We start from the raw sequence: 14,771 nt of genomic DNA on the forward strand, positions 1-14,771 counted from the left end.
TCTTATTGTACAAATTTTACCCATCTGGAATTTATATTTAAAAAGAGGGTCTTTCACAGTAAATGCAGCATCAATCAAAAAAAAAAAAAGAGACCACATCAGTTTCACTGATTTTGCTATTTATAGGTATATGTTTGAGTAAAATGAACGTTGTTGTTTTATTCTATTGTTTTAACTACTGACTGTCATTTAGAGCATTTATTTCAGAAAATGAGAAATGGCTGAAATAACAAAAAAGATGCAGAACTTTCAGACCTCAAATAATGCAAAGAAAACAAGCACATATTCATAAAGTTTTAAGAGTTCAGAAACCAATATTTGGTGGTTTATAATCACAGTTTTCATGCGTCTTGGCATCTTCTTCTCCACCAGTCTTATTTTAATTTTATGTCACTCCTGGTGCAAAAATTTTAGCAGTTCAGCTTGGTTTGATGGCTTGTGATCATCCACCTTCCTCTTGATTATATTCTAGAGGTTTGGTACAATCAAAGAACCTTATCATTTTTAAGTGGTCTCGAAATTTTTTGCTGTAAATAACATTGGATAATGGACATTTTGTGGAGGGTTGGTTAAATTGGCTGTGGGTTGCAATGGCTGGGAAACCCTGTTCTAGGGAGCGTTTACAGTGTGGAGTTAAACATAAATTAAAGCAGTGTTTCCTCCTTATATGTATTCTTTCATGACCTCAAATACAAAAATAACAAAACAGAAACACTTATAGAACCTACCCTCACCATTTCCACACTGGCTGTCAGAGTATTCAGGCTCCACCCCCTCACCAGGTCTGGAACACAAAGGTAATAATGAAACACAAATGTAATTATTATGATGATTAGGATGTTACGAGATGAACAGATAGAATCAGGACGAAGTGGATGTGTGTGTCTGTAGGAGTAACTCACTCAGTGACGGCCAGGTCGCAGGCACCCTCTTTTTGTCTCCACACACATCCGAGTGTACGTGCACGAGCACACTCTTCACAGGTGGTGTAGAGGGAACAGCCTTCGGCAGGTAACCTCACCAGAGAGTGAGGAGAACCTACTATAGCCTTACCCTGAGAGAACAAACCACACAAAAGCTTGTTAAGCACATATGTGTGTGTGTGAGTGTGCGTGTGTTTGTGTGTGTATATGCATATTATTATTAAAATAGATTTTATTTAAACCATGTAGACAGTAAAGTGGGTTATGGTTATAATGTCAAATATACAGCTCTGTAAAAAAATATGAATTTATGAATATGAACAGAATATGGTCTGTAACGCTTTGCATATTTTTTATTATTTCAATCATTTCTAATTTTCTGCAAATTAATGCACTAAATGACAATATTTTCATTTGGAATTTGATAGAAATTTTTCTGTGTTTATAGAATAAAAGAACAATGTTCATTTTACTCAAACATATACCTATAAATAGCAAAATCAGAGACACTGATTCAGAAACTGAAGTCGTCTCTTAATTTTCTTTCCAGAGCTGTATATATATGAGTTTACCTTGTTTAGCAGGATGTTGTTGACAGGTTCTGCAGCAGGAAATAGAGGTAGTTCTTGCATTAGAGTTGCATTCTGACCCACTACTGCAACTCTGTGAAGCTCCCCACGATCTGCAAATAAATATACATAATAAAAAGAAGTTTAGTAAAATAGGAGAGAAATATTGGGTGGGGGAAAATGCAACTGATTACCCAGAGCCCCTATGTGAAAGGGAAGGGCCTAGACTAAGAGGAATCCTTTGGCGTACCTGTTCCCAGATGAAGTACAGTAGCATTTTGCCTGGTGTTGCCATTGGACACAGTTGTCAAAGTCACAGCCAGCTTGGTGTACGTAACTCCACTCCTGACCAGCAGAGGCACCGACACCACACTGTTCTCCATAAGAGGGTGGTCTCTCATGAACGTTAGCACTTTATCAGGCAGCTTCAGAGATGATTCAAAGCCTTCTGTCTTTAGAGCGTTATTAAGACACTGTAAATCAAGAGGGAGGAAGGAAGAAAGAAAAAAAATAATCAGGGAATATTTAAGATATATTATATTGTAATACAAATGCACAACATTGTTTTGTTGATGTTCAAGTCTATAGTCTTACTCACAGGATAACACCTCATAATTTTAACAGATTATACAAGTCGTTTTAGAGCAAATTCTCGTCAAATAAATAGGAGCCATATTTGAAATACAGTAAACACTAAAAAACATAAACAAGTCAAGAATATGTGTTTTTGCATGATAATACATGATAGTCATAGTGTAACCTATATTTAGTTAAGAACTCTGGATATGAAGAGTGCTGTACAAGGTTATACAGCACAGTACAGTGTAAATGTATTTATGTACCTGGCCTGGTCTGGGTGAGGGAACTGGCTCTGGATTCATCCAGTTCTCACAGCTCTTCTTCAGCTCTTTAAAGGGTCCATCCATTACCTTAGAGATGTCTTCCAGACTGTAAACACACACAGCAGACATCTCCTCCCTCTCCCTATACAAACACACACAAACACAAATTCATATACATTTATACCAGATATAAAAAAATCAGGATGTGTCACGCTAAAGAAAAAAAACAGAGTGGAGATGATCCAGAAGGAATGAGATTCTAACTCACCACTGTGAAGTAAAAATGCCATAGAATTGTGTGCTGCTGGGATCTCCAAGCTGGTGCTGTTTGGTGAAGACGTCTGTCAGAACATTAAAGCGTTGACCACTTGCTCGGTCCTCACAGACTAGCTGAGCCTTCAGAAATGTTGTCCAGCGCCTCTGCAAGGTCTTCATACCCCCGATATCAGACTGAGAGAGAAAGAGGGAGAAAACGATATAAGAATACATGCAAAACTTACAATAAAATAAGCAGGATTAAAGAAAATATAAAGAAGAATATTAATAAAGATGCATTCTTTAGCAAAATAAATGTAGTAATTATAGGAAAAAATATTCATGGTTCTCACCTTACACACTCGAGCCACCCTGGGTACTTTGACCTTTGTGTACAGATCGTACTCTTTGGCCACCTCAGTAAAGAAGAAGTAGATCTTATCGTCCTCTCCTGTTGGGTTGTTCTTTTCATTCTCTTGAATGAAAGCAGAGCTGACAAACTCTGGATCTGTGTTCAGAAATAACAGCAATAGCATGCATATGCATATTTAAAAAGATTGCCATTTTTGACCAATTACAATATGATGTGAATTTTATTCAAACGTCTGCATCCCAAACACTATCGTGTATATCAGGATATACTGCTTACACACACCCAGTCCTTTATAATACATTTAAACTGTATTAACGTGAACAGTTAAAAAGTATAAGCATATTAAAACTGATATACAGCTCTGAAAAAAAATTAAGAGACCACTTCTGTCTCTGAATCAGTTTCTCTGATATTGCTATTTATATATATATTTGAGAAAAATGAACATTTTTGTTTTATTCTATAAACTACAGACAACATTTCTCCCAAATTCCAAATAAAAAATATTGTCATTTAGAGCATTTATTTACAGAAAATGAGAAATGGCTGAAATAACAAAAAATGTGCAGAGCTTTCAGACCTCAAATAATGCAAAAACAAGTTCATATTCATAAAGAAAAGAAATCAATATTTGGTGGAATAAACCTGGTTTTTAATCACAGTTTTCATGCAACTCGGCATGTTCTCCTGCACCAGTCTTACACACTGCTTTTGGATAACTTTATGCCTGCACTCCTGGTGCAGAAATTCAAGCAGTTCAGCTTGATTTGATGGCTTGTGATCATCCATCTTCCTCTTGATTATATTCCAGAAGTTTTCAATTTGGTAAAATAATCAGGAGCAAGCCTGATTAAGTTTGCACTCCATGCATAATGGCACAGAGACAAGACCAGTAAACTGTGCACCAGTTAAAGAAAGTTACCCAGATGTATTTAAAATATTTTAGCAACATAAATTAAAGGATTTCTGTTTGGTTATACAACATGCTTTGTCAGTACAGTTGCCTATAATCTGGACAATGTGACACTGGACACTGTGTGCGTGCATGCCTCACCACTCAGCCAGTTGATGGATCGTTCTGTCCGGATGCGCTCCTGCTCAGGGCCTGTTGCCCGGGAGATGTCGAAGAGCGTGCCCAGGAAGTTACTGGTAGCAGCAGTGTATAGGACGCCCCCTGAGAGAAAGAGAGAGCGAGTGAGCAAGATGGAAGGGGTGGAATAAGAAAAAAAACAAGGCATTGTATCCCATAAACTCTATTTTTTTCTCACTTCTTCTATACTTGTCCTACTAATTAGTCTTGACTGAATTAATATGCAACTAACATATAACATATGAGGTAAATCTATTTCATATTAGTTTCAAAATCATTTAAAGCAGTCACTGAAAAGCATGTCTTAGATGAATAACAGGTTAAAAAAATGAGGGTGATAGAATAATTTACAATTCTGTCTAACAATTCCGTATGAATATTTTTTTTATTATACATAATTAATGTCAAGTAATGTCAATGTTGAGGGTCATACCTGCCATGACTGCAGTATAGTGTTGGCTAGGCTCAAAGGGGCATTTCCCCTTCCCAGTCTCCATCCTCACACTGTTATCTTCTAGTTTCTCAAGAGAGAATGAAGATATGTTCTAAATGAGAGGAAACAAAGACAAAAATAGATAATGAAAAACTGTGTATTGTGTTAAACTTGCACAGTACAATGCAATTCAGCTCTTTGCATATTCCAATTTAGAAAATTGGAGTCTAACCCCTGAATTGCCACTGTCTAACATTTCCTAAGGACTGAAAATAAGCCTGAAAATAATGCTGTAGTGCCTGATGCAGTCCTCCAGATGGACGGCCGTTTCCGGTTGAGAGTACGCTGTGCGCTATTGGCTGCCGCTTCTCAGAGGTTGAGTGTTGTTTTGTAATCTGCTTGTGTGTAAAACATGTAAATTGTAAAGCGTCCTTGGGTTTCTAGAAAGATGCTATAAAAGTTGAACTTCATTAATTCATTTATACTAATAAACAACCATTTATTTCAAAGACATTTTTTTCATACAGGCACATGAAAGATATAATATATAAAATGAAAGATAAGAAAATAATTAAGAATCACAGTGATCCACAGCTAGAAAATATATTACACAATTATTACACCTTTCAGCATATGCGCCCAACAGGCTTGTTCATCTGTAGCATGTTCATCTGTCACTACTCTTTACATCTCCAATCTCTGGACTGTGTTTTCTCATGTCTCCTTTATGTACAGTTATGTTTTACTGTCATATCAATGTGTCTGTAACCGCATGTGTCCTCGTGTGTGCATGTTTACCTGTCATTCAGTGTGACCTGTGAGTCACATGAAGTGTGAATTAATGTGGAAGCATGCCAAGTCAGTTTAGTCATCTGCAAATCAACTCACACACACACACACACACACTTACCACAAAGGCACATTGGGGGTCGAAGGCATACGTCCCGCAGGCATAGATGCGTCCGTCTCCCAGAAACTCCAGCAGACGGATGTAGTTATTGCAGTCAGCCTGAAGAGGACAGCAGAGATAAACAGAGTAAGGAAGATGTACCACAGTGTGTCACAGAGGACTAAACTTTGCAGAAGTCAAGCCGTGATCAACATCAAAACAAAAGCTCATTTAATGAAGTGGAAAATGTATTTTAAAACACAGGGACTAATATTGCACGCACATCGGTCAATACATTCTAATGGAAAAATATGATTACAAAGGAAGTTGGCAGTACACACACACACACTTAGCAGCAACAATGTATATACAGTGATGTACTTATTTAGTACATTTGAAGTGTTAAACAAAAGTATTTTATCTGCATTGCTAGTACAGTTCTTCAAATAGACAAAATATAAAGTATATTCTTATGTCTATATTTTAATAACTATGTATGTATGACATATATTGCTTATGTTCCATATCAATACATCTGTATGTGTTTATAAAACATACATTGCTCATTTATGAATGTCTACTCTATTTTGGTATTAAGTGTAATGGTGAAACTTGTAATGAAATAAATATTAAAGGTTATTGGTAATAGTTTATATGAATTATGTATGAACTAATACATTTTAAAAGTGGTATATACATGACATGGTGCCACATAATGCATGGCATAAGGATATTTGGTATAAAGACAGTTATAAAAAAAAGTCTGATTAAATATCACAACGTGTTTATAAGAACAATACATGCATTAGTTTTACAATAACGAGCCTGTTTAAAAGCTGCTATTTATAAAAACATTGGAGAGTCCTTTAAACATGGTTTGTCCTTTTCTTTGCAAATGAGAAATGACTAATTAGATACTAACAATGCTGACTCTGCATAAAGTCTATAAAGAGCACTTACACTTAAGTAGATTCAATTAACTGCCTCTATAACCTACGACCCTATCGCTTAAGGGCTGTCTAGACCAGTCATCATTCTTAAGGTAATATAAGTGTTTTAAAGTAGGTGTCAGTGATAGCCCCACTCTGACCTCCTGCCTGTCGTGTCTTTTGTCTTCATCTCTTTGTCCCATCTACTCCTTGGTGTGTTCAGCTGTCCAGTGTTCTGAACCCTGTCTGTCTGGATCCTCAGTCAGCTGTTCATCATTTACTTCAGTCTATTTCAGATCCTGTGTGCTTTTTTCTGATCTTTGTCACAACTTGTGTAAAGGTGTAAATGCTGCATGTTGTGAATGAGTCTTCCTGTTTTCCTTAGTCATTCCTTGTTTTGTCTTGAACCTGTCTGCCCATATTTGGTTTGCTCCTGTTTGCCACTTGTTTAAACACTAGAATAGGTACAATTTACCCACAGTTATTTTTATCCATTACAATTTCTTTTAGCACTTTTAGAAGATGAATACAGAAAATATACAATTCAACTAAAATGTATCTAGAGAATTGTATCCTCTTAGGTTACTTACTACACTATACCACTTGCATTTACTATTGCATTTTAAAAAAATATGAATGAAAAACAAAATTATGAATGTAATCATTTAAGACGTCAAATATCATATGTACAACATGCTAAAATATGTTAAATAAAATGGTCATCATATTTTTAAGCAAGTGAAACGTAACATTTGTGACATTTACCTTGACTTGTGTATAAAATTAATTAATGTGAAATCTATATGAAAGTATATCTGATCCAAAAAGTCTTGTTATATTAACAATACTTCTCTACAGGTAGTAGACAAGCTGTGTGTGTTTTTGTACATCTATGTCACCAATGGGTGCTACCTGAAGTATATGAATGCATTCATCAGGTGGGTGTCCATTAACATTTGAACATATATTATAGTTGATTCAAGATGGCTCCATTCCCACTTGGGAATCTTTACATTGTATCAACATTTCATGATGAATGGATTGACATAAATGCTTAAAAATGACTTATAAAATTATAAAATTTAAAGGTACAAAAGGTAGTTTTTTTCTTTGTCAACCAAAATAAATATTCCATATATATATATATATATATATATATATATATATATATATATATATATATATATATATATATATATATATATATATATATATATATATATATTTATTTATTTATTTATACAAATATTTTTGAGATATAAAATGGCATTCTTTTATATTATTTTTTGCTTTTTTAGCAGATGAGACGAGGTCCCTGCGGCAGGATTAGCTCATAAGACAGACTACACCGTGAGAAAAACACCAGCAAGCGTCACTGTCACTGCAAAACCAGTGTGTGTGTGACCCTAAAGGCAGAGGTGCTGCCCAGAACTAACCAGAGAGGCCGAAACCTCAGACACTTTCCAAACACGCCCCTCAGAGCAGTGAAGCTGGGAGATGATGTTTAGTTTATTACGTTCATTCTGGTCCGACACGACTTTTCCAATTCTTTTTAAAGGAACACTGCAGTAATATTACATTGTTTTAAAAACAATGAATTATAATGATTGCCCTACAGAAAGTTTGTTGACCTGAATACACTTAAAATTAAAACAGTGTAGAAGATATTTTAGCATCTGCCATTAGTTTCTATTATACACTCTTACTTATAAAAGAGCTTCATTTGTTTCTTTGAGAGATGCCACAGAAGAACCACTTAAAAATTCTTCTTTAAAAGGTTCTTCACTCATATATATTTCTAATACAAGTGGTAATTTTATATTATCAGTCAGAGAACCATTTAAAGCGCCTTTATTTTTAACTGTGTAATTGCACTACATATATACAAACGTATTAAGACTACTAACTAATCTACTCCAGTGAGTCCAATTCTTTTGATATTTTTTATACTTTTACTCTGTAGGAACTAGACAAGTTGTATACGGTACCAGTCAAAAGTTTGGACACATACTCTTGGACATACTCTTATTAATATGTTTTTTCTTTATTTGTGTTATGTACTACATTGTATATTAATATTAAAGCCTTAAAAACTATTGAAGAAAACATGCAATTTTTATCACCTGATAAAAAACCCAACCCAGGTGTTTTGGGACAGGTTTGTGCGCAGAGTGAAGGAAAAGCAGTTAACAAGAGCGCAGCACCTCTAGAACTCTTTTAAGACAGTTGGAGAACCATTCTAGGTTCTACATCATGAAGCCGACTGAGAGAACAAATGCCAAGTGTGGGCAAAGTTGGCATCAAAGCAAAATATGCTACTTTGAAGAATTTACAGTAATTTTTGTGTTTTGAACACTTCTTTTGTTTGCTTCATAATTGCACATGCATTCTTATGTAGTCTTCAATATTATGTACCGTATTTTTCGGACTATAAGGCGCACCGTATTATAAGACGCACTATCAAAGAACGCCTATTTTCTGCTATTTTTCCATACATAGGGCGCATCGCATTATAAGGCGCGTTAAGTGACACTAGGAAGGGTGCCTATATCAAAGTGAACAGGGGTGGCGCCATGTTTCCCTTCCCCCACCGGGGGTGGTCGCTTGCCGGTGGAGCGTCTCAGTATACAAATCTAGCTATTTCAAAGTCAAACGAGTGCTGGATATTAATCTACACAGATTCCTCTCCTGAAAACTGTTTATTTGGGTGAGTAACGTGCTTCAGTTTATTTACAGTAAGCTTAGATTTCCAGATGTCCACTAAGGCTTGCTGCACCAGCGTTAGCATAGCTATCCGCTAGCACGCTAGCTAGTCACCTAAACTAGTAAAGTTAACCCAAACTTAAACGACAGCGTTACACTGAGTAATCCTGCGTGTTCTGGTAAGACAGTGAGATATTAGCTAGCGATTCGTCCCCCGTAGCTTGTTTTAACACGGTAAACAAGCAGATTACAGGCTGATAAAACTCACCTCTGAGAGAGTTAGCGCTTAGCATCTAGCTAATGCTAGCCAGGCAAAGCAGCACAGACTTACAGGCCGATAACTCACCTCTGAACGGTGAACGCTTAGCGATTAGCATCTAACTCTAATAATACTGCTCCAGCAGTATTAAAAGTGCTAAATTTAGAAAATACTGATCTCTGAACAGTGAAAAAGCTAGCTAGCTAAGCGGTTAGCATCTAGCTAATGCTATTGCTGCTCCAGCCTCGGAGCGGCACGGCTCTGCACGGAGTGTGTGTTTACTGCTCCTTACACCTGACGGGTAAAATTTAGATAATACTGATCTCTGAACAGTGAATAAGCTAGCTAATGCTATTTGCTGCTCCAGCCTCGGAGCTGCACGGCTCTGGACTCTGTATAGCACTGAAACTCTGTATAACGCTGCACGGAGTGTGTGTTTACTGCTCCTTACAACCTGACGAGTAAAATTTAGATAATACTGATCTCAGTGAATAAGCTAGCTAGCTTAGCGGTTAGCATCTAGCTAATGCTATTGCTGCTCAGCCTCGGAGCTGCACGGCTCTGGACTCTGTATAGCACTGAAACTCTCTATAACGCTGCACGGAGTGTGTGTTTACTGCTCCTTACAACCTGACGAGTAAAATCCATACAAAAGGCGCACCGTATTATAAGACGCACTGTCAATTTTTGTGAAAATTAAAAGTTTTTAAGTGCGCCTTATAGTCCGAAAAATACGGTAGTCTTATGTAGTCTTCAATATTATTTTACAATTTGAAAAAAATGATAAAAATGACTGGTATTGTATGTGTAAGCAATGGGTCCTGAAACCTAAAGTTTCAGAATGCATTCATTAGAATTTGGACATATAGTAACATTTGGACATATAGTAGGAAAACCACTAGAGAATTCCTTTAGAAGACTCAGACTCAGATCAGGATTACATCACACTCATGAACTTCATACTCAACCTCATAATCTTCTGCTAAATAGGGTACAGATCATGAAAATGAACAACTGCTACAGTTAATTAGAGTGTTTTCAACGTGTTTCAATCAAGGGCCAATCAGGGTGGAGCAGGGGCCTGATTTTAATGTGATTTGAATGAAGTGTGTATGTGAGCATGTGATTCAAAAGAACAGCGAGTCTAGCTCTGCCGCTACCCCCTCTTTCCCTCTCTTTCTTTCTGGCTCCTTGTCTTTTGTTTGCTTAATCATACCCTTTGATCGTCACCCACTGGGGCCTCACCCCTCCTGTCAATCATCCCCAGCCCCTCCCCCTACCACCAGCATGGAGTACTACGGTGGATAGACGGCCGCCACTAAGTGGTCTAATTAACTCTCTCACACACATACTGGCCCCATGTGCAGCTTCCCACGGAGCGAGTGGGAGAGATGGAGATAGGTAGAGTGAGTCTCGAAACAAAGGAGCACATTAATTATGTCCTCCTAATTAAAGACAGCAGGTAAATTGCCTATTTATGATGCAGTGGTGATAAAGGGATTTGAATTTTGTGTGTCATATTACACTGTAGAAACCCAGACACACACACATACACACGCATACACTATTCATGCGCTTTACTGGAGTTAAACACACTTCAGCGAGCGCTCGCCGCTTCCTCTTCAGCCTCCTTAGGGGACAATAGAGAGAGTACCTACAAACACAGCCCGAGCAGATACGCACCCAAACAAACAATACACACACACACACACACACACACACACCACTCACCTCAGTCTTTCCTTTAGCCACACAGGATTTCCTCTTATCCTCTGGAACACTCCATACAATCTAGAGAGAGAGAGAGAGAGAGAGAGAGAGAGAAGGGGTAAGGGGACAATAAGGCAGAGATCCAGAGTCAGAGAGAGAGGTTAGAGGGACAGCAAGCGAGAGAGAGAGGGAAACAAATAAATAATGAGACATACATGGAAAAACAGAGAGAAACAGGGATAGAGAAAAGAGACAGAAAGAGAAAGCGAGAGACAGACAGATGGGGGGGTTAGCGCTTTGAACTTGGGCTCAAAGGTCTGGCAGAAGGAGACATCCCCTGTTGTCAAAAAAAGGAGGCCGTGCCCTACATGAATATGCAAATGATCATTTGGCCTAATAAATACATTAGGGATAATTACTCAGGGGCATGTGTAGGCAGTGCTCAGTCCTCATCACATGCTATTTATTCATTTATTCATCAAATAGATATGCATCAGGGCTGAGCACTAAACGCAAACTTTAAAGAACTCGATAACACTTGACCTACAGACTTTTATAGGCTGCATCAGAGTATCAGTGTAAAATATGCATCCATCAATAATACAACACGACCAGATAATGGCTTTATTGACAGGGTTTCACATAATTCTTTTTTTCTACTACGTGTGAAGTATCTATCTACTGAATTAATACCCTTTTATTGTCCTGTTAATACAGGACATAGACTGTAGGCCATCACCTTAGAGACACTGAGTGTGCCTGTGTGTATGTGTGTGTATGTTTGTGTCTGTGCGAGTACATGACCCTTTTGCTTTACACATAATTTAAGGGTTCTTTGTTTAAAAAAGCTCTGATGCATTAATTTAGCCCCAGACTTAACATTTAGGCGACTCCACCCACACACACAGTCTTAGCTCTTAGTGTTTATCTGAAAAGACAGGTTTTACCTGCAGGCTAATGTGCCAGACAAGATAGTGAGGGACCTCTGACTTCACCACAATGACAGTCTTATCTGCGAGATGATATTTAATGCAATTTGATATCACTGAGAGTCATACTGTGACTATGCAAGTGGCTCAATGCTAGCTGAGTAATACAGTGAGTGTATACCTGGATCTAATACACACAGAAACGAAGTTAAAGGCACAATAGCACGCACACTCTAGTCTCATCCTGGCCATGCAGGCCGTAATGGGGAAATCAGAGTGGATGGAGATAGGGGTAATTTGGTTAGAGAAATGGAGCAGGCAGAAGAGATGAGGTCATTGGGTTGAGCAAGCACAGATTTCTAATGAAAACCCATTTGCCCTCTTCACATTAATAATCTTTTTTTTTTCCACAGTATTCTTACCCCCGCCACTATCAGGCTGAAGCACTGAGGATAATGTTAATGCTGCAGATAAAAGTCTTCTTGAGAGGAATTCATTTTGCTACAGCTCATCACCGCCCTTCCTTATTTCACAATAGGCAGAGTTCAATTCAATCACCTCCAATTGAAAGCGCCTATAAAATATCCAACCATTTTTGCTGCGCTGGAAAAGATCTGTCCCAGTTTTGACATGACATTTGCATTTCACTTGATAGGTCATTTCTCACATGCTCTATGAGCCCCACCCCCACCTCTGTACTCTGTGCCATCCAATAGGCAGAGCAGAAATTTACCTTGAGCCTCTTTGATAGGTTGGCGGTATCCACGGCAACAATCGCATCCCTCGCCCCCAGGTACAGCATCCCAGACGACTGGTCCAACAGGAATGTGCTGAAGTTACCCACGCCCGCGAAGTCAAGCCCACTCACCATGTCGCTTACTGCTGAAAAAAGAAAGATGGACAAAGAGAGAGGATAAATGAAACTAAACCTATAAAACTAGATGAGTGTCAAAAAATAGTAGTCAGTGGCTTAAACAATACAGGCTACTACACTGCAGAATAAAGAAAACACACTAGTAAGTTCAATAATTTTGACCATTTTGCATGGAGTTTCCTTTCATAGTGTGGGAGCCTGAAAAACAGGTTGCAAAACAAAGCGACCACTGTGAGTTATAACTAAAACTAAAAAAATAGGAACCCAATTGACTTTGTTCTCTCAGACAGAAGTTTTAATCTTCAACACTTGCTCTGGTGCACAGCAGTTAGCCAGAACAGCAGCTGTACTGTGCTGTGTGGCACTCAGTCAATCTGTAGCTAAACTAAGGCTGGCCTGGCAAGAGCGCTACATACTGAATTCAATTGCCAATGCCATCTAATAAGTCATTATTGTCTAAACGCTTGCACTCTATATGGATAAACATTTTGGGACACCTGCTCATTCATAGTTTTTTTCCCAAATCAAGAATTATCTTGCTATTGTTAAAGCAACTGTTTCTGCATAGTAAAGGCTTTCTATTTTATTGGAGTTTGGAGCAATGCTGCATGGATTCAATTAAATTCATTAATAAGAGCATTAGTGAGGTCAAAATGCTGGTTGGATGATCAATGCCCCCGCCTTCCACAACCTAAATATCCTAAGAGTCAACTCCACATCAATCCAGAGAACTAGGTATTAGGTATGGTGCCAATAATATTATGTTCATCTACTCCAGTTAGTCCTAATCTGTTGGCAGTACTTTACTTTATGGACTAGACAAGCTGAGAGTAAGCATTTGAATATCTGTGTCAGTCAGCAACTTAATGTACCTAACAATTTTTTGCTCAATGTGGCTTAGATCTGTTTTTTTTTCATGGCTGTGTGAACGTGCCAAATCAGATTTTTTCAAATCAGATTTCAGTCACATTCATATGTGGTCCTATATTGGATACATATCCAATCCATGTATATGTGACATAAATGTGAACGGTCAAATTGGAATTCATGCATCTTTTTGCTTTTACTTATGCGCTACTTGCTTCTCCCTCGTACACATCACACATCTCTTGGTGCAGCTGCTGTGCAACTATAGCTGCAAAAACAGCAAAAGCAAGCCGCCTGGCCTTTTTTCACCTCCTCCATCTGAGCATGTACTTTAGACCAGCTGTTTGCTCTACACTCCAGTAAAGAAGTTCCACATATGAGGTGCTAAAGCATTTATTTCACCTTTATAAAGCTAGTTGACTCTCAAATATGTTGTTTTTGTTGTTGGTGAAGAAGACGATGTTTATATACGTATTAATGTGCGCATGTGAGGCGTTTCAGGGACAGATTCGTTCACATTACACACAAATGTAAGTGACCTGTGTCAATTACATTTGTGAATGTGACCCATCAAGATCTGAGCAAAAAGGTCAGATTTGAACAATGCAGTTTGTAATGTGAACGTAGCCTTAGAGAGGGTATGACAAAAATGGCACCAAAATGACATCTGCAAAAGTTTGCACAAGCAAAGGTTCACACCTCATTAGATAGGAATAAATTAATCCATTATTAATGTTGTAAATTCTTAGTAAATAAATAAAGTACTTTAGGCACTCTCTGCCTACATGCACAGCATGAATCAAGAGTTCAGAACTTGGTGTGCTGTTTAGTGGGTGAACATTAGTAATTCTGTTGCGATGTGTCCGCAGAAGTGTTGATATTGTGAATACATTAGTAGAAGTGTTGATACTGTGAATAATTAATGGTGTTTAAATTGAAGACGCGCTGTAGCGCAGATGCCCAGGGACATCGTAATGAAACTGCTCCACCGAGCTGCTCACTTCCATTTCAAAACACACAACACTCCAATCAATTTCGAGAAATAGAGAACAGTGACCCACATAGCAAACACTCCTCCTTTGAAGAGAGAACATCTTCAGATATATGCAAACACACGTGTACACAC

At 37.9% G+C, this 14,771-nt stretch overlaps 1 protein-coding gene across 3 annotated transcripts in view; it reads right to left on the reverse strand.

Annotated features, from left to right (window-relative positions):
* Nucleotides 1-14,771, reverse strand: part of sema4f (sema domain, immunoglobulin domain (Ig), transmembrane domain (TM) and short cytoplasmic domain, (semaphorin) 4F) — a 91,159-nt gene that overhangs the window by 3,480 nt on the left and 72,908 nt on the right. The window contains exons 2-13 of one of the 3 annotated variants that reach the window (XM_007242032.4): nt 12,638-12,783; nt 10,997-11,056; nt 5,396-5,494; nt 4,486-4,597; nt 4,017-4,136; nt 2,943-3,097; nt 2,603-2,784; nt 2,335-2,476; nt 1,743-1,965; nt 1,496-1,605; nt 903-1,054; nt 729-784 (exon numbers count right to left, since the gene is read on the reverse strand). In XM_007242032.4, the coding sequence (XP_007242094.3) occupies nt 729-784; nt 903-1,054; nt 1,496-1,605; nt 1,743-1,965; nt 2,335-2,476; nt 2,603-2,784; nt 2,943-3,097; nt 4,017-4,136; nt 4,486-4,597; nt 5,396-5,494; nt 10,997-11,056; nt 12,638-12,783 (1,557 nt within the window). Of the gene's footprint in view, nt 1-728; nt 785-902; nt 1,055-1,495; nt 1,606-1,742; nt 1,966-2,334; nt 2,477-2,602; nt 2,785-2,942; nt 3,098-4,016; nt 4,137-4,485; nt 4,598-5,395; nt 5,495-10,996; nt 11,057-12,637; nt 12,787-14,771 lie in introns of all 3 variants that reach the window. The other 2 variants (XM_007242033.4, XM_007242031.4) reach the window with 2 other exon arrangements.

The sequence above is a fragment of the Astyanax mexicanus genome, chromosome 8, assembly GCF_023375975.1.
Source record: "Astyanax mexicanus isolate ESR-SI-001 chromosome 8, AstMex3_surface, whole genome shotgun sequence".
Lineage (NCBI taxonomy): Eukaryota > Metazoa > Chordata > Actinopteri > Characiformes > Acestrorhamphidae > Astyanax > Astyanax mexicanus.